The sequence below is a fragment of the Mus caroli genome, unplaced genomic scaffold (assembly GCF_978045245.1).
Source record: "Mus caroli unplaced genomic scaffold, Mus_caroli_1 scaffold_34, whole genome shotgun sequence".
Lineage (NCBI taxonomy): Eukaryota > Metazoa > Chordata > Mammalia > Rodentia > Muridae > Mus > Mus caroli.
In genome coordinates this window covers 1,947,065-1,967,084 of record NW_028227289.1, presented here as the reverse complement: position 1 = coordinate 1,967,084, position 20,020 = coordinate 1,947,065, and the positions used below count along the sequence as shown (strand labels likewise).

Sequence of the window (20,020 nt, the reverse complement as noted above, 5' to 3'; positions counted from 1 at the left end):
ATAAAAACAAAATAAATCTGTAGGCTTAGTATGCAGACATTACACCATAGTTTTGTTAACAGTGTAAGCTTCAAGAAATATGAATTATTGAAATTGGACATATACTTTTGCCAGAAAACAATAGTATCCTCTCCTTTTCTTTACTTGCAGTTTTAAGCATAGATCTCAGATCTCTGCCAAAGAAAACTTCACTTCTATCCCTGGCTTTTAAAACTGATGGCAACTGCACAATTATAAATATACTAAAAAAACCAAAAACAGAATTGTATATATTAAAATCCCATATCAAGCAAAGGGTTTATTATTCTTGAATATTAAATGCCTGAGCTAAAGCTAAGTAAGAACAAATAGCATGAGAAAAATAATAATATTTCCAAAATAAACAATAAATTCTTGCTGGACTGTGTGTGGCAATCATGCCTCTGGCAGGTCTTGTCCTTCTCCCCATTTCCTATGCCTTGCTAAAAACCTTTAGATTACATTCCTAAAATTAGCCACCAAGATCTATTCCCTTATCCAGGCTCTTCTTCCTCTTGGGGCTGACTAATAAAGTTCAGCTACATGTTCAGTTAAGATTGAACACCTCACCTCATCCTAACATGAGGTGTCTCTTTTTAGTTTTATACACTGCTATTTTCCAGAGACAGTTCTTCATTTCCTTCTCCTTTTCCCTTGCTCTTCCTCTATCTCCTGTATTTTAGTCTATTATCCCCTCCCCTTTCTCTCTGGGGCAAATAAATCTTCTTGGTCTTAACTTTAAACAAATGAAGATGATTATACACTTTCTTTCCAATATTGTGAGCTTTGTTTTATCTAAAGCTATCAGATAATAGTAGATATATGAAAACTATAACCTACAATCTCATAAAATGTCACTAAGTTAGTTAGAAAGTTATTGTCAAACCTAAGTAAAACTCGAGAAAGAAACAATACATGAGAATCAATAAATTTAATACCACTTAAGGAATACAAAAAAAGTCATCAAAAAGTTTTACAGAAGCTCTATACCACATCTAGGCCTGCAGCACTCATGGATTAGCACACCGCAACTCACCTTACACTCTGCTTGCTTCTTAACAGGCTGGCTCTAACCTAACACACAGTAACTTTAACAGGTGATTCACCTTATTCCCACCCCAATCCTGTTGTCTACTGTGAAGCTAGCAAGCTTAGCAGCCCTGCCTTCCACTGTTAGAACTCCATCTTACTTCACATATGAACCTATACAGGCAACACGAAACAACACTTGCAGTTAGCACAATGGGACCCACCCCACAGCTCTGCCTGCTGCCCAGGAAGCCAGATCAAACCTGAGACATGAAATTTCACCTGCCTTCTGAGAGGCATGCTCCTAAAGAGCCCGCCAACTCAGGGATGAAAAGATAGCAAAAGGAGAGCACAAGAACATAATCAATATAAACCAACACACTATGGCAACATCAGAATCCAGCTCTCCTACTACAGCAAGCTCATGATATCCTAACATACATGAAGAGCAAGATTCTGACCTTAAGTCCCATCTAGCGGAGACTAAACAGGCCTTTATTTATATTTATATAAAGAAAACACAAACAAACAGGTAGAATCCCTCAAAGAGGAAACTAATGAATCCCTTAAAGAAACCAGGAAAACACAATCAAATACGCAAAGGAAAAGACATAAAAACAAATACAAGTAATAAAGAAAGCACAAATAGAGGAAACCTGGAGATGGAAATTCCAGGAAAGAGAACAGGAACTACACACACAAACAACACCAACAGCATACAAGAGTTATAAAAGAGAATCTCAGGCACAGAAGATATCATATAGGGGGGTGGGATGGGGGACCAAAAGCCATCAATCAAAAAACAAACAAACAAACAAACAAAAAAGCCACATGTGAAAACTTCCTAACTCAAAAAATCCACAAAATTTGGGACATGGTGAGAAGACCAAACCTAAGAATAATAAGAATAGAAAAGTGCTAAGATTCCCAACTGACATGGCCAGAAAATATCTTCAACAAAATCATAAACGAAACTACCTAAAAAAAAGTGATGGCTATAAATGTACAAGACACTTACAGAACACCAAACATATTGAACCAGACCAAAAAAAATTCACCTCTACATAATAATCAAAAGACTAAATGTACAGCACAAAGGAGAGAAAAACATGCACACAGTAAAACCTCTAATAAAATAACAGAAACTAACAATACCAGTCATTAATATCTCTCAACATCAATGGACTCAATTTACCAATAAAAAGACACAAGATAACAGAAGGGTTATTTACTCAGAATCCATGCTAGATTCAAGAACACACTTATGCAACAAAGACAGATTTTCCAAGCAATAAGACTCAGAGCCAACCTGAATTAGCCATTCTAATTTCTAATAAACTAGACATTTAAGAAAAAGTAATCAGAAGTGATGGGGAGGGACACTTCATACTCAAAGGAAAAATCCACCAAGATGATGTTTCAATTCTGAAAAATTACACCACAAATGCAAGGACATCCACATTAATATAAGAAACGTTACTGAAGTTCAAATGGCACACTGAACTCTACACAATAATACACTCCACTCTTACCAATGGACAGGACATCCAGACAAAACCTGAACAGAAAATAAAGAAATTAACAGATGTTATGAAGCACATGGATTTAATAAGTATGTATAACATTTCATCCCAAAACAAAAGAATAAACCTTCTCCTTGTTACCTCATGGAACCTTGTCGAAAATGGACCATGTAACTGGGAGTAAAAAAAGTCTCAACGAAAACAAGAATATCGAAGCCTCTTCCGGTCAGACCAGCACCGGGGTAGCTAGGGCGCAGGGTCGGCTGACACTCGCCAGCAACCCACAACACCCGCCACATGATCTTAAGACTTCTGGTGAGTGGAACACAGCTTCTGCTCCAATCCAATTGCGCGCGGGACCTGAGACTGCATTAGTTAGGGAAGCAGAAAACCGGCCTGAGTAGGGCCACAAGCCTCTTCCGGTCTGACCAGCACCTGAGTAGCTAGAGCGCAGGGTCGGCTGACACCTGCCAGCCACCCATGACACCCGCCACAGGATCTTGAGACTTCGGGTGAGTGGAACACAGAGCCTGCTCCAGTCCAATCACACGGGACCTGAGACTGCTTTGGTTGGGGAGGCAGAAATCCGGCCTGAGTAGGGCCACAAGCCTCTTCCGGTCTGAACAGCACCGGGGTAGCTAGAGCGCAGGGTCTGCTGACACCCACCAGCTACCCACGACACCTGCCACAGGATTTTGAGACTTCTGGTGAGTAGAACACAGAGCCTGCTCCAATCTTTAAACAGTGACAACAATAACAACTAATCCCAGAGATTACCAGATGGCGAAAGGTAAAGGTAAGAATCTTACTAACAGAAACCAAGACCACTCACCATCATCAGAACCCAGCACTCCCACTTCACCCAGTCCAGGGCACCCCAACACACCAGAAAAGCTAGACCTGGTTCTAAAAGCATATCTCACGATAATGGTAGAGGACATCAAGAAGGACTTTAATAACACACTTAAAGAAATACAAAAGAACACTGGTAAACAGGTAGAAGACATTAAAGAGGAAGCACAAAAATCCCTTAAAGAATTGCAGGAGAACACTGCTAAACAGGTAGAAGACATTAAAGAGGAAGTACAAAAATCCCTTAAAGAATTGCAGGAGAACACTGCTAAACAGGTAGAAGACATTAAAGAGGAAGCACAAAAATCCCTTAAAGAATTGCAGAAGAACCAGACCAAACAGGTGATGGAATTGAATAAAACCATCCAAGACCTAAAAAGAAAAGTAGAAACAATGAAGAAAACCCAAATTGAGGCAACACTGGAGATAGAAACACTAGGAAAGAAATCTGGAACCATAGATACGAGCATCAGCAACAGAATACAAGAGATGGAAGAGAGAATCTCAGGTGCAGAAGACTCCATAGAGAACATCGGCACTACAATCAAAGAAAATACAAAATCCATAAAGATCCTAACTCAAAATATCCAGGAAATCCAGGACAAAATGAGAAGACCAAACTTACGGATAATAGGAGTAGATGAGAATGAAGACTTTCAACTCAAAGGACCAGCAAATATATTCAACAAAATTATAGAAGAAAACTTCCCAAACCTAAAGAAAGAGATGCCCATGAACATACAAGAAGCTTACAGAACTCCAAATAGACTGGACCAGAAAAGAAATTCCTTCCGACACATAATAATCAGAACAACAAATGCACTAAAGATAGAATACTAAAAGCAGTAAGGGAAAAAGGTCAAGTAACATATAAAGGCAAGCCTATCAGAATTACACCGGATTTTTCACCAGAGACTATGAAAGCCAGAAGGGCCTGGACAGATGTTATACAGAAACTAAGAGAACACAATTTCCAGCCCAGGCTACTATACCCAGCCAAACTGTCAATTACCATAGATGGAGAAAGCAAAGTATTCCACGATAAAACCAAATTCACACATTATCTTTCCACAAATCCAGCACTTCAAAGGATAATAACAGAAAAAAACCAATACAAGGACGGAAACCACGTCATAGAAAAAGCAAGAAGGTAATCCCTCAACAAACCTAAAAGAAGACAGCCACAAAAACAGAACACCAACTCTAACAACAAAAATAAAAGGAAGCAACAATTACTTCTCCCTAATATCTCTTAATATCAATGGACTCAACTCCCCGATAAAAAGACATAGACTAACAAACTGGCTACACAAACAAGACCCAACATTTTGATGCTTACAGGAAACTCATCTCAGAGAAAAAGATAGACACTACCTCAGAATGAAAGGCTGGAAAACAATTTTCCAAGCAAATGGTAGGAAGAAACAAGCTGGAGTAGCCATTCTAATATCTGATAAGATTGACTTCCAACCCAAAGTCATCAAAAAAGACAAGGAAAGGCACTTCATCCTCATCAAAGGTAAAATCCTCCAAGAGGAACTATCAATTCTGAATATCTATGCTCCAAATACAAGGGCAGCCTCATTCATTAAAGATACTTTAGTAAAGCTCAAAGCACACGTTGCACCTCACACAATAATAGTGGGAGACTTCAACACACCACTTTCACCAATGGACAGATCATGGAAACAGAAACTAAACAGGGACACAGTGAAACTAACAGAAGTTATGAAACAAATGGATATGACAGATATCTACAGAACATTTTATCCTAAAACAAAAGGATATACCTTCTTCTCAGCACCTCATGATACCTTCTCCAAAATTGACCACATAATTGGTCACAAAACAAGCCTCAATATATACAAAAATATTGAAATTGTCCCATGCACCCTATCAGATCACCATGGACAATAAATAATAGAAAGCCAACACACACGTGGAAACTAAACAACACTCTTCTAGAATAAAGAAAGAAATTAAGGACTTTCTGGAGTTTAATGAAAATGAAGCCACAACATACCCAAACTTATGGGACACACTGAAAGCATTTCTAAGAGGAAAACTCATAGCTCTGAGTGCCTCCAAAAAGAAACTAGAGAGAGCACACATTAGCAGCTTGACAACACACCTAAAAGCTCTAGAACGAAAGGAAGCAAATTCACCCAAGAGGAGTAGACGGCATAGGGAAAGTACTCTAATTAACAAAATCAGAAATGAAAAAGGAGACATAACAACAGACCCTGAAGAAATCCAAAACACCATCAGATCCTTCTACAAAAGGCTATACTCAACAAAACTGGAGAACCTGGATGAAATGGACAAGTTTCTAGACAGATACCAGGTACCAAAGTTAAATCAAGATCAGGTTAATGATCTAAACAGTCCCATATCCCCTAAAGAAATAGAAGCAGTCATTAATAGTCTCCCAACCAAGAAAAGCCCAGGACCAGATGGGTTTAGTGCAGAGTTCTATCAAACCTTCAAAGAAGAACTAATCCCAGTTCTTCACAAACTATTCCACAAAATAGAAACAGAAGGTACTCTACCCAACTCATTCTATGAAGCCACAATTACTCTGATACCTAAACCACATAAAGACCCAACAAAAATAGAGAACTTCAGACCAATTTCCCTTATGAATATTGATGCAAAAATCCTCAATAAAGTTCTCGCTAACCGAATTCAAGAACACATCAAAACAATCATCCATCCTGACCAAGTAGGATTCATCCCAGGGATGCAAGGATGGTTCAATATACAAAAATCCATCAATGTAATCCATTATATAAACAAACTCAAAGACAAAAACCACATGATCATCTCGTTAGATGCTGAAAAAGCATTTGACAAAATCCAACACCCATTCATGATAAAAGTCTTGGAAAGATCAGGAATTCAAGGCCCATACCTAACCATGATAAAAGCAATATACAGCAAACCAGTAGCCAACATCAAAGTAAATGGTGAGAAGCTGGAAGCAATCCCACTAAAATCAGGGACTAGACAAGGCTGCCCACTCTCTCCCTACCTATTCAACATTGTACTTGAAGTCCTAGCCAGAGCAATTAGACAACAAAAGGAGATCAAGGGGATACAAATCAGAAAAGAAGAAGTTAAAATATCGCTTTTTGCAGATGATATGATAGTATACATAAGCGGCCCTAAAAAGCCTGATAAATAGATTCGGTGAAGTAGCTGGATATAAAATTAACTCAAGCAAGTCAATGGCCTTTCTGTACACAAAGGATAAACAAGCAGAGAAGGAAATTAGGGAAACAACACCCTTCTCAATAGTCACAAACAATATAAAATACCTTGGCGTGACTCTAACTAAGGAAGTGAAAGATCTGTATGACAAGAACTTCAAGTCCCTGAAGAAAGAAATTAAAGAAGATCTCAGAAGATGGAAAAACCTCCCATGCTCATGGATTGGCAGGATCAACATTGTAAAAATGGCTATCTTGCCAAAATATAGATTCTATGCAATCCCCATCAAAATTCCAACTCAATTCTTCAACGAATTGGAAAGGGCAATCTTCAAATTCATCTGGAACAACAAAAAACCTAGGATAGCAAAAACTCTTCTCAAGGATAAAAGAACCTCTGGAGGAATCACCATGCCTGACCTAAAGCTGTACTACAGAGCAATTGTGATAAAAACTGCATGGTACTGGTATAACGACAGACAAGTAGACCAATGGAACAGAATTGAAGACCCTGAGATCGACACACATACCTATGGTCACTTGATCTTTGACAAGGGAGCAAAAACCATCCAGTGGAAAAAAGACAACATTTTCAACAAATGGTGCTGGCACAACTGGCGGTTAACATGTAGAAGAATGCGAATTGATCCATTCCTATCTCCTTGTACCAAGGTAAAATCTAAGTGGATTAAGGAACTCCACATAAAACCAGAGACACTGAAACTTATAGAGGAGAAAGTAGGGAAAAGCCTCGAAGATATGGGTACAGGGGAAAAATTCCTGAATAGAACAGCAAAGGCTTGCGCTGTAAGATCGAGAATTGATAAATGGGACCTCATAAAGTTGCAAAGCTTCTGCAAGGCAAAAGACACTGTCAATAAGACAAAAAGACCACCAACAGATTGGGAAAGGATCTTTACCTATCCTAAATCAGATAGGGGACTAATATCCAATATATATAAGGAACTCAAGAAGGTGGACTCCAGAAAATCAAATAACTCCGTTAAAAAATGGGGCTCAGAACTGAACAAAGAATTCTCACCTGAGGAATACCGAATGGCAGAGAAGCATCTGAAAAAATGTTCAACATCCTTAATCATCAGGGAAATGCAAATCAAAACAACCCTGAGATTCCACGTCACACCAGTCAGAATGGCTAAGATCAAAAATTCAGGTGACAGCAGATGCTGGAGAGGAACACTCCTTTATTGTTGGTGGGATTGCAAGCTGGTACAACCACTCTGGAAATCAGTTTGGCGGTTCCTCAGAAAATTGGACATAATACTACCAGAGGATCCAGCAATACCTCTCCTGGGCATATAATCCAGAAGATGCTCCAACCGGTAAGAAGGACACATGCTCCACTATGTTCATAGCAGCCTTATTTATAATAGCCAGAAGCTGGAAAGAACCCAGATGCCCCTCAACAGAGGAATGGATACAGAAAATGTGGTACATTTACACAATGGAGTACTACTCAGCTATTAAAAGGAATGAATTTATGAAATTCCTAGGCAAATGGATGGATCTGGAGGGCATCATTCTGAGTGAGGTAACATATTCACAAAGGAACTCACACAATATGTACTCACTGATAAGTGGATATTAGCCCAAAAACTTAGGATACCCAAGATATAAGATACAATTTGTTAAACGCATGAAACTCAAGAAGAATGAAGACCAAAGTGTGGACACTGTGCCCCTTCTTGGAATTAGGAACAAAACACCCATGGAAAGAGTTACAGAGATAAAGTTTGGAGCTGTGAAGAAAGGATGGACCATCTAAAGACTGCCATATCCAGGGATCCATCCCATAATCAGCTTCCAAACGCTGACACCATTGCATACACTAGCAAGATTTTGCTGAAAGGACCCAGATATAGCTGTCTCTTGTGAGACAATACCGGGGCCTAGCAAACACAGAAGTGGATGCTCACAGTCAGCTATTGGATGGATCACAGGGCCCCCAATGGAGGAGCTAGAGAAAAATACCCAAGGAGCTAAAGGGAACTGCAACCCCATAGGTGGATCATTATTATGAACTAACCAGTTCCCCAGAGCTCTTGACTCTAGCTGCATTTGTATCAAAAGATGGCCTAGTAGGCCATCACTGGAAAGAGAGGCCCATTGGACTTGCCAACTTTATATGCCCCAGTACAGGGGAATGCCAGGGCCAAGGGGTGGGGGTGGGTGGGTGGGGGACTGGGGCGGGGGGAGTGTATTGGGGACTTTTTGGATAGCATTGGAAATGTAATTGAGGAAATTACCTAATTTAAAAAAAAAAAAAAAAAAAGAAAACAAGAATAACAAAATAATCCCCTGCATTCTAATAGATCACCATGGATTAAGGCTAGACTTCAAAAACAACAGAAGCAACCCACATACTCATGAACAACACTTTATTCAATGAGTACTCTGTCAGGGAAGAAATAAAGAAAGGAACTAAAGACTTTTTAGAATTTAAGGAAAAGGAAGGCACATGATCCCAAAACTTATGTGACACAATGGAAGCAGTGCTAAGAGGAAAGTTCATAGCCCTGAATACCTCCAAAAAGAAACTGAAGAGAGCATACACTACCAGCTTGAAATACATACATACATACATGCATGCATACATACATACATACATACATACATACACACACACACATACATTATATTTAGAAGAACTAAATAGCCAGTAGTATTTTACAGTACACCTGAAAGCTCTAGAACAAAAACAAGCAAATACACCCAGGAGGAGTAGATGACAGGAAATAATCAATCTCAGGGCTGAAATCAACCAAGTGGAAACAAGAACTATACAAAGAATCAACCAAACCAGGAGCTGCTTCTTTGAGAAAATCAACAAGATAGATAAACCCTTAGCCAGACTAAACCAGAGGGCACGGAGACAGTATTCAAATTAACAAAATCAGGAATAAAAAGGGAGACACCACAATAGAAACTGGGGAAATAAAAAAAAAATCATGAAATAATTTGGTCTTACTTCAAAAGCCTATACTTTACAAAACTGAAAATCTAAAACCAAATGGATAAATTGCTAGACAGATACCACATGCCCAAGTTAAATCAAGTGCAGTAAATTATCTAAACAGTCTCATAAACCAAAAAGAAATAGAACCAGTCATTAAGTCTCCCACCCAAAATCAGCCTAAGACCAGACGGTTTTAGTGCAGAATTCTACCACATTTTAAAAAGGGGAGCTAACACAAAGTAAAAACCGAAAGAATACTACCTAATTAATTGTGAGACCAGAGACATCCTGATATTTAAACCACACAAAGACCCAAGGAAGAAAGAGAACTTCAGACCAAAACTCTTACAAACATTGATTCAAAAATACCCAATAAAATTATCACAACCTGAATCCAAGAACACATCAAAAACATCATTCACCATGACTGAGTTGGCTTCAATGGAGGGATGATTCAATATACATAAAAATCCATCAACTATAATCCACTATATAAGCAAACTCAAAGAAAAAACTATATGATCATCTCATAAAATGTTGAAAAGCCTTTGAAAAAATTACAACACCCCCTCACGTTAAAGATTCTAGAGAGAACAGGAATTCAAGGCCAATACCTAAACATAATATAAGCAATATACAGCAAGTCAATAGCGGACATCAAATTAAATGGAGAGAAACTTAAAACCATTCCACTAAAATAAAAAAAGGCTGCTCACTTTCTCCCTATCTATTCAATAAAATACTTGAAGTTCTAGCCATAGCAGTAAGACAACTAAAGAAGATCAAGGAGCTACAAATTGAAAAGGAAGGAGTCAAATTATCACTACCCATGGATGGTGTAATGGTGTACACATAAGTAATCCTCCAAATTCTACCTCTGAATTCCTACAGGTGATAAACAACTTCAGCAAAGTGATCTCAGAAGATGGAAAGATCTCCCTTGCTCATGAAATGGTAGGATTAACATAGTAAAAATGCCCATCTTACCAAAATCAATCTATAGATTGAATGCAATCCTCATCAAAATTCCAACACAATTTTTTATAGATCTTGAGAGAATTTTCAACTCCATATGGAAAAGCAAAAAACCCAGAATAGCCAAAACATTCCTGAACAATAAAAGAACTTTGAGAGTAATCACCATCCCTGACTTCAAGCTGTACGGCAGAGTAATAGTGATAAAAACTGCATGGTACTTGTACAGTAACAGACACGTTGATCAGTGGTATAGAATCAAAGACGGAGGAATAGTAACACACACACACACACACACACACACACTCACACACACACACACTAGTAGACACACTTAATTTTTGACAAAGATTCCAAAACCACAGAATGAAAAAAAGAAAGCACCTTCAACAAATGGTGCTGGACTAACTGTATGTCTGCATGTAAAAGAATGCAAATAGATCCATATTCATCACCCTGCACAAAACTCAAGTCTATGTGGATCAAGGACCTCAGCATAAAACCAGATACACTAAATCTAATAGAAGAGAAAGTGAAATAGCCTTGAACACACTGGTATAGGAGACAATTCCCTGTACCCAACACCAACGGTTCAAGCTTTAAAATCAGCAATTGATAAATGGGAGTGATTTCAGTTTCATGAATGAAACTGAAAAGCAAAAATCACTGTCAACAAGATAAAACAGCAACCTATAGATTGGAAAAGACCTTCACTAACCATACATCCAACAGAGGGCTATTATCCAAAATATATAAATAACTCAAAAATTTAAACTCCAACAATCCAAATAACTCAATTAATCAACGAAGTACAAGGCTAAACAGACAATTCTCAACAGAGGAATCTCGAATAACCAAGATGCACTTAAAGAAATGCTCAACATCCTTAGTCATCATCAGGAAAATGCAAATCAAAACAACTCTGAGATTCCATCTTTTATCAAATAGAAAAGCTAAGATCAAAAACTGCTGGCAAGGATGTGAAGAAAGGGCAATATTCCTCCATTGCTGGTGGATTGTAAGTGGGTACAACTATTCTGGCTGAAAAATCAGAAAATTGGAAGTAGTTCTATCTGAAGACCCAGCTACACTACTCCTGGGCATATATCCAAAAGATGATACATTATACCACAAGGACATGGTGCTCCACTATCCATAGCACCTTTATTCATAATAGCCAGAATCCATACATCCCTCAACTGAAGAATGGATAAGGAAAATGTGGTTCATTTACATGATGGGATACTACTCAGCCAAAAACAAGGACATCATGAATTTTGTAGGCAAATGAATGGAACTGAGGTTCATCCTGAGTGAGGTAATCCAGACTTTAAAGAACATAAATGGTATGTACTCACTGATAAGTGGTTATTAGCCATTATGTACAGAATACCCATGATAGACCCCACAAATCCAAAGAAGATAAACAAGAAGGGGGAGGGGAGGGGAGGAGAGGGGAGGAGAGGTGTTCAGAGGGCCAGGAGAATGGAAGGAAATGCAGGAGATGCAAGGTGTTGGGGATAGAAAGTCCAGAGACCTGGGACAGGGGAGGCTCCTAGGAGTTAGTGCAGAAGACCTTAGCCAATGTGCCTAACAGTGGTGACATGGAACCTGAAATCAGGCATGACCCTCCTGTAAAAGGATAAGGACACCAACCCATCCACAAAACTTACAAACAAAAATGTTGTCCTATGTAAAAGAAATGCAGATAGGGAGCAGAGTATAAAGGAAAAGCCAACCAGTAACCATGAACTTGAGACTCATCCCGTGGACAAGCATCAATCCCTGACACTATTAATGATACTCTGTTATGCTTGTCCTCTGAGAGGTGTCACCCAGCACCTGACTGATACAGATTAGTTACCAGCATCTAAACACTGAACTGAGTGAGGTCAGAGACACTTATTGAAGAGTTGGGAGAAGGATTGAAGGTCCTGTAAGGGATGAGAACTCCACAGGAAAACAGAATCCACTAACCTGGAATTCTGGGAGCTCCCAGAGACTGAGCCCCCAACAAAGAAATAATTATGCTATTAAATAAAATGCAGATTGTCTATTTGTTTCACACTGGTAATAACTGGCAGCTTAGCATTGATATATTACTCCAGATCTACAGATAATGATTATCTAAAAGATCCCCTTTTAAGACTTTTTGCTTGAAGTCACCCTATTAGTATTGCCTAAAGTTACATGTAATAAAAGTCCAGAGATTGCTTTTAATGCTTTTATAGATAGTTCTTTAAATGGACAAGCTTTTTCTTTATATATAAATTCCACATATGTTCCCCCAAAATCAAACTCATCCCTGTTGTATAGTTCAACAGTCTGAACTCTCCATAATTGTTCAGCTTTTATTAGATGTTTCTCAGAAACTGTATATACTAATTGACCTAATGTAAAATTAGCACATGAAGGATAGAGATTCACTGAGAACGAGAAGTAACCTAAATTGAAAGAAAAATAATGTAGAAGAGTTGTTCACAACTTGAAAGGATGTATACATTTGGAATAGGGTTCTCAAGAATGTAGTAGTAAAGAAAAGTTGGACACAAGCAGGTTAAAGACAGAAACACAAAGTCAACAGAGCTTCCTTGCCTTGAAAATAAAAGGTGAATAGAAAAATAAATACAATACTATTGACACACAAGAGGAATACTTAACTGCTGACACTTCTGTCAGCAGGAGTACAAGCAGGAAGACCCTACTTAGAAGGACAGCCAATAGCAGCCCTGACTAATGGCTATTTTTGTGAAAATACTACTTTTACTGCCATTACAGAAGGTTTTAAAGGTTTACATGAGATAGGCCATGTTGATCAGTAAATATTTGCAATTGTCAAGAGAATTAGAAAAGCTCTCTCTGAAAATTGTGATCATTTTTTACATTTTTTGGACATTTTTACATTTTTATTGTTTGCAGCCACTATGGCTCTTTAATTGCCTATCTAAGGAATGCAAATATTACACACATAGTGGTGTCTTCAATGGAAGAGATGAATAAACTGTTTTCAGCTGGAAAGGAGTGTTATCGTCTGGTGACCTTTGCTCTATCTCAAAGTTTGAAGTAACATCAGCTAGCTCCGTATGTTTATTCTTACCTCAGACAGATCAATATTATGCAAAAATTACTACAGGAAAATTCTAAGAGCCAGAGGTAGTAAATGACTCATTAGGACTGACATACATATGAACTCACAGATACTGTGGCAGCATGCACAAATTAAAGATTGTTCCCAGACCTGAGAGGGGTTAAGTCAACATATCCTAGCACTCCTAACAAGGAACTATGTGATACCCATGTGGTAATGGGTAAATCAGTTTTCTACACTATATTCGGACCTCAGTATATATGCCACACTTCAAAGTAGGCACCATGTCTTGAGAAGTGGCTAATTTACAATTTAATGAGCATTTTCTTTTAATCTTAGCGTTCTTTTGCTTGTTTATTTCAATGTATGCTTTTGTGTTTTGGTTGTGTGTATGTAAGTGAGAGAAGGGGAATAAGGGAGAAAGGGAGACAAAGTTGGATGTAAATAGGAAGACTATGAGGACATGGAGAAACTGGGTAAGGGGGAAACATGATCAAAATACAGTGTATGATGTCTAACAAGTCAGGGATATAATACTGGCCTGGAATTAAATTTTTTATTTCATAACTTATGGCTAATGACAGCACTAATATCAACACATGAAGGGTACTTTTATTCAATCTTTTAAAAAGTATTATATTAAGGACTTAGAGATTAGTATGTTTCCACCTGAACTTTTCACATCCTTTGGTTTGGGTTAACATGTTTACAAAGTCCACTTCCCAATTATGCAGCAGCTATCCCTACCCTTAAACATTTCTTTACTCTATATTCCTATTTCTACTCTAGTAAGTAATGTGTTCTAATGCTAACACCCCTCAACCACCCATAAACCAAAGTCCTTTAAAAAGTTCCTACCTAATCTCCATTGATATCACACAATAACTTCACTCAGTATATTTTTTCAGTTCTATTCATTTTTTAGTGGGCATTTCCGAAAGTTAGTTTTCTTAAGAGCAAAATAAAATTCATATACACAATATTATCACTATTTATTTACCTGTACTAGATATCTTAGCTGATTCTACTTATTTGATGCTGTGATAAGTGTAGGTGTGCAAATATATCTCTAATTCAATATTGTCTTATATGACAAAAATGGTATTGCTGCTCATAGGGAAATTCTTTTTAGTTTTCAACTGTTATTGGTCTTTTCTTTTCTGGCAGAACCTCTGCATTGATTTCCATAAGGATCAAGTTTTCAGTCCTAGCAAAAATTAACAAGGGTTTCCCTTTCTTCTGATTCTTTACAAACATTTGATATTATATGAGTTTCTGTTTTGTTTTGTTTAGAGGCATTCAGAGCAAGGTTAAAATAATTTATATTTCTTCTATAACTATGGATGTTTCAAACTATTAAAAATACCATTTGGTTTTTCTTTTTGAGAATTCTTTATTAACTTTGATAGCCTCTTAGATAAATTTGTCTGCTCTTCAGTTTGAAAAATTAGTATCTTTGTAGAGTTGTCTCAGTGACCATAAACTCATCAAGCCATGTTTTATCATAAAGTACTTTTCTTTTTCCTCCATTAGAAAAAAGTTTTATCTAATTCGATAGTTGTATTATAAAACCATGATTTTTTAAAAAATAATATGAAATACATCTTTCAAACCATTCATTTAAGGTGTTGAGAAAATACTATTTTTGTTCCTCTGCCTTTAGGTACATATAGCAAGCAATTTCTTCTTTGTACCTTTCAAAACATTCACAAGCAAGCACAAAGCTCTGGGTTTGATCCTCAGTTCCAGAGATGGGGATCAAGAAAAGGACAAAACTAACTACAATATTAAGGAGAGAAATTTCTCTTCTGCTCCAGTCTACTGGTGTTCTATATAAATCCTGTAAATGGACGGGCCTCTCTTTTCTTAGATTATGTTATGAATCTATTGAAAATAATTCTATGCCTTTATTATAATATTTACTATCAATGTCCACTTATTTGTACATTTTATTTTTTCATAATATTCATTCATATTTTTAATATTTGTCAATGTTATAGCTAGCCAACATTTGGGAGGTAAAGGGAGATGTGATCTCTTTAAGTTCTATGCCTACCAGACATACACAATGAGAGAAAGAGACTCTGTGTCATAAAATATATCAATGTCCTTAGAGTCATAAATTTGTAATTCCAGTGTAGGGAGACAAAGACAGGCAGATCCCTTGAACTCAGTATCCATCTAGCATACTCTGTTCTGCAAGGTCAAGGACCTCATCTAAAAAATAAAATTAACATTTCTTGAGAAATAAGACTCAAAATCAACCTGTGTCCTGGACACACACATGTACAAACACATAGACCCACAGGCACATGTTGTAACTATGCATGTATTAAAAACATACTTTTGTGTATCTGAGACAGACCACTGTACAGAAAATACTTTATTAAAATTCTCTTAATGGCCTTTCTCCCAAATTGAATGTAAAACAAACTTACTCTCAATGATTCCTGGAAGGAGCAGGCCTGGTACTGTGCATATTTAGCAATTGTAGTATGAGAACTTTTATTTTCATATCGCCAGATTTTCTTTGTTCCAGAGGGATCCCAGTTTTCATCTGCTGGTTGTAACAATTGGGTCCTCACTTCCACGATATGTTCATTGTTAGCCTCTACCAAAGTTTTGGTAGAGAAAAGTCCAAGATCTTCATAAATAAATAATATTTGTTAAGTAAAATTATACTCACTATAATAAAATTTTGAAAGAGCTTAAAGTTTTGTTATGGAACATTGTAAGTTTCTGTCAAAATAGTCCAATCCATTTGGTAACAAAATTATAGCCAGTCTCTTGATCTAGCCACTGAAAAAGGTTAAACAAATATCTATGTATTTTATATTTAAAAAATATTATGTAATATAAGTCATGAGTCTTTTAAGACAAATGTTTGATTAAACTATTAGCAAACAATATCACTTATATCTCTCAAATGATATTTAAAAGATGTATAAATTACTCTGAAATTTTTAAAGAATTAATAAACTATGAAAGTTGACACAGACATTCATTGAGTAGAGACAGGTAGAGACATGGAGAGAAAAAAGAAGTGGAGGTCTACAAATGAAGAAATGAAAAGAGGAAGAAAAAGGTGAAAATAAAAGAAATAAGAAAGAGGTAGCTGAGAGAAGTGGAGACAGAAGATTAAAAATACAAAAATGAATAGAAGTAATAGATTCTACATAATAAAAATAAACTAATGAATTACTACTATTCTACATTCACTGATAATAAAAATGTTCAAACATTTTTAAACTTACCTAACTTAAGAGCTCCAGCAAGACCGCGTATTACTGTAACAGGGTTTTTTGGATTGATGCAAAATTGATGTAATGGAGGGAAAAAGGCATCCCGCTTATTTTCCAACTATAAAGTTAAAATATTTCATTAACTCTCAGGAAACTGATTAAGATATATGAACATTTTATTTTTTTCATCAATTTGGTAATTTAAAATTTGTAACAAATACATTCACATTCCTAACCATTACTATGATGTTGTAAATTACAAATACCTATATTTTTTCCTTATAAAAAGACAACTTTACAATGATTTTTTTTTTTTTTTTTTACTTATTTCTGATATCACATTAGGACTTCTAAGGTGACAGACAAATATTTTAGTTAATGCAAATTTTTTCCAACTTCATGTTTTAAATGCATTTTCTTCACTTATTTTCATAAAAGATGTGCTAAAGTATGAGCTTAATATTATGTTCATTTTTAAAACTAGTATGAACATATAAAATGAACTAGTTAGGCCCAAAAGGAACAAACCTAAATTTTGTTTTTATTTTCAACATTTTTTGAAAGTTTCCCACCTCCTCCAAGTCTCTTTTTCAAACCTTTTTATACATTAAGATTTATGTAATGTGTTGACAGAAGACAATCAATACAACCCACATATATGAATATGTATGACATATGTATGTATATATTTATGTATACACACATGTACATTATATACTACATTATTACTTACTTGCCTAGAATTTTCATTATTTCATTTAGGAAATGAAATAATGAGCAAGGAAGAGAGAATACAAATTCTTCCAGAAAAAAAAGGTGTTATCTTGGGGTTTGGGCTTGCTTAATTTTGCTCAGAGTCTTACTATGTATTCCTGGCTAGAGTGAAAACTCATCATGAAGAACAAACTATCCTCTAATTCATAGAGATCAGTAGGCCAATTTTTCCAAGTGCTAGGTGTGGCACCAGATCCATGTTATTTTGATACCTCATTGCAACTTTACAATCCTTAAGAATGACAAATTCGATAAATATAAGTTCATCAGCTTTTTTACTGCTGACAAATGTTAGAAAAACTATGGATACAGAGAAGTATTCACTAAAAGCTAACAGAAAAGTTTTGTTTTGATGAGCTAATAATCCATTTAAAATATTCTTTAATTCACCATCTGTAAACAAAATTTTTTTCCAGAGACTAGAAAATAAACATTTTTGATATTTACATTAAGAACACCTATTTTTAAAGTAATTTTCATAATACAAGTACCTATTTCTGATATATTCAACTCATTAGGAGTAAAAATTTATTGTTCCCTAAAGATTAATTTACCTTATAGTATTATTCAACTTAGTCCATAATATTAACTTATTTCTAGTTATTTAATCAGACTCACATAAATACTAGGAGTGGGTGGATTCAACTTCTCCTTTGGTAAGGGAGGATATGGCGAAGTTGGTGGTCTTGGAGGTGGGCATATATCCAAGAGAATATGACCATTAGACAAACCATTTTTACCTAGACTCCTTTAAAAAGAGAAAAAAATATAAGAAAATACATAATATATACTTTAATTTTTAAAGAAAAAAATCAAAATTACTAGCTATTAGGCATTAATAAGCATTTATGGAATGAATTACTAAATATTCTTTATACTGGTTATAATTTTCTAATTTCTTTCCTCAATTCCAATATAAATAGAATTAAAATTATCATCCTAATGTATTCCTTCCTCAAATTTTCATTAAATTTTAAATATTTACACAAAAATTAGCAACAATATTGCCATTCCATTTTTTCCCCCAACATTCTACCAAAAACTATTGCCAAATTAGCTTTCTAGATAATCCAAAATCCATGAAGTTCATTTTTTCTGCCTTGTCCAAATTTATCTTCAGGGATGGAGATATTGCTTAACAATTACAGAAACTTGCTGCTCTTGCTGAGGCCCCAGTTTTCATTATAAACACCTGTAATTCTAGTTCAGGTGAGACAGTGCCTTCTTTTCAAATTCATGAGAACAAGACATATACATGTGGTGCAAATTCATATGGGCAAATATCTTAAACACAGAAAACAAAAATAAATCTTTTAAAAAACATTCTCTCCTAGAGGTACTTGTATAATATTCATTAAGACTTCAAACTCATAGGTATATATTTCGAATTTATTATTTTAAGTGTACAAGCACTGTTACTGTATTTTCCTCAAAGGACAGAAAAGGGCATCAGATCCCCTGGACCTAGACTACCTAAAAGTGACCATGTGCTGGGTACCAAACAGAGACCTATGCAAGAGCAACAAATCCTCTTAAGGACAAAGCCATCTTTTTGGCCACCTTATAATTTTTAACATATGGTTACAGGTAATACAAGTTTACATGTTGTACACAAACATTTTGCAAATAGGTAATTTTGAATTAATTTGTTTTCCTTTAGTAACAAGTATAATAATTACTAGGTTACAAATTAATAGAAACATGTTAAAGTTATTCTCAAACTATAAATTTTATTGGCATCAGACTATTATTTCTAACCATGAAATTTAATAAATTTAAAAAACAATTAAACTTTCAAATAATTCCAGCATTCATGCCTACCTATAAAAAATTTAAATAAATATCAATGGAATAGAACTCAAAAATATTAACATTGCATAAAGAGTTGAAACTAGAGAAATGGCTCAGGAGTTAAGGACAATTACAGAAGTCCTAGGTTCAGTTCCAAGAAGCCACATGGCAGCTCACAACCATCCATAATTCCAGAACCATGAGATCTGACTTCCTTAGGGAACAGGTGTCCATGCAGTGTACAGAAATGCATGTTTGTTTAATATTCATACACATTAAAAAATAAAATGTTTTTTAAAAAGTCAGAGAGAGAGAGAGAGAGAGAGAGAGAGAGAGAGAGAGAGAGAGAGATCTGTTATTAAGCCAAGCAAGCAGTATACTTGTCTACATAATGAGTTCTAGGGTATCAAAAAAAAAAAAAAGATGCAATACTGAAATATGTACTAAATAGCCTTTAATACATATGATTTGTTACTACAATAAGAAGGTATGGTGAATTTTAAAGTTTTGAATTAAATAAAACCACTGATCCATGTAGATGA

At 35.9% G+C, this 20,020-nt stretch overlaps 1 protein-coding gene across 6 annotated transcripts in view; it reads right to left on the bottom strand.

Moving 5' to 3' along the window:
* Nucleotides 1-20,020, bottom strand: part of LOC146999834 (histone demethylase UTY) — a 115,614-nt gene that overhangs the window by 34,533 nt on the left and 61,061 nt on the right. For 5 of the 6 annotated variants that reach the window (XM_085834407.1, XM_085834411.1, XM_085834408.1 and 2 more), the window contains 3 exons: nt 18,306-18,435; nt 16,926-17,031; nt 16,110-16,315 (listed from right to left, as the gene is read on the bottom strand). In XM_085834407.1, the coding sequence (XP_085690533.1) occupies nt 16,110-16,315; nt 16,926-17,031; nt 18,306-18,435 (442 nt within the window). The remainder of the gene's footprint in view (nt 1-16,109; nt 16,316-16,925; nt 17,032-18,305; nt 18,436-20,020) is intronic. The other variant, XM_085834410.1, reaches the window with a different exon arrangement.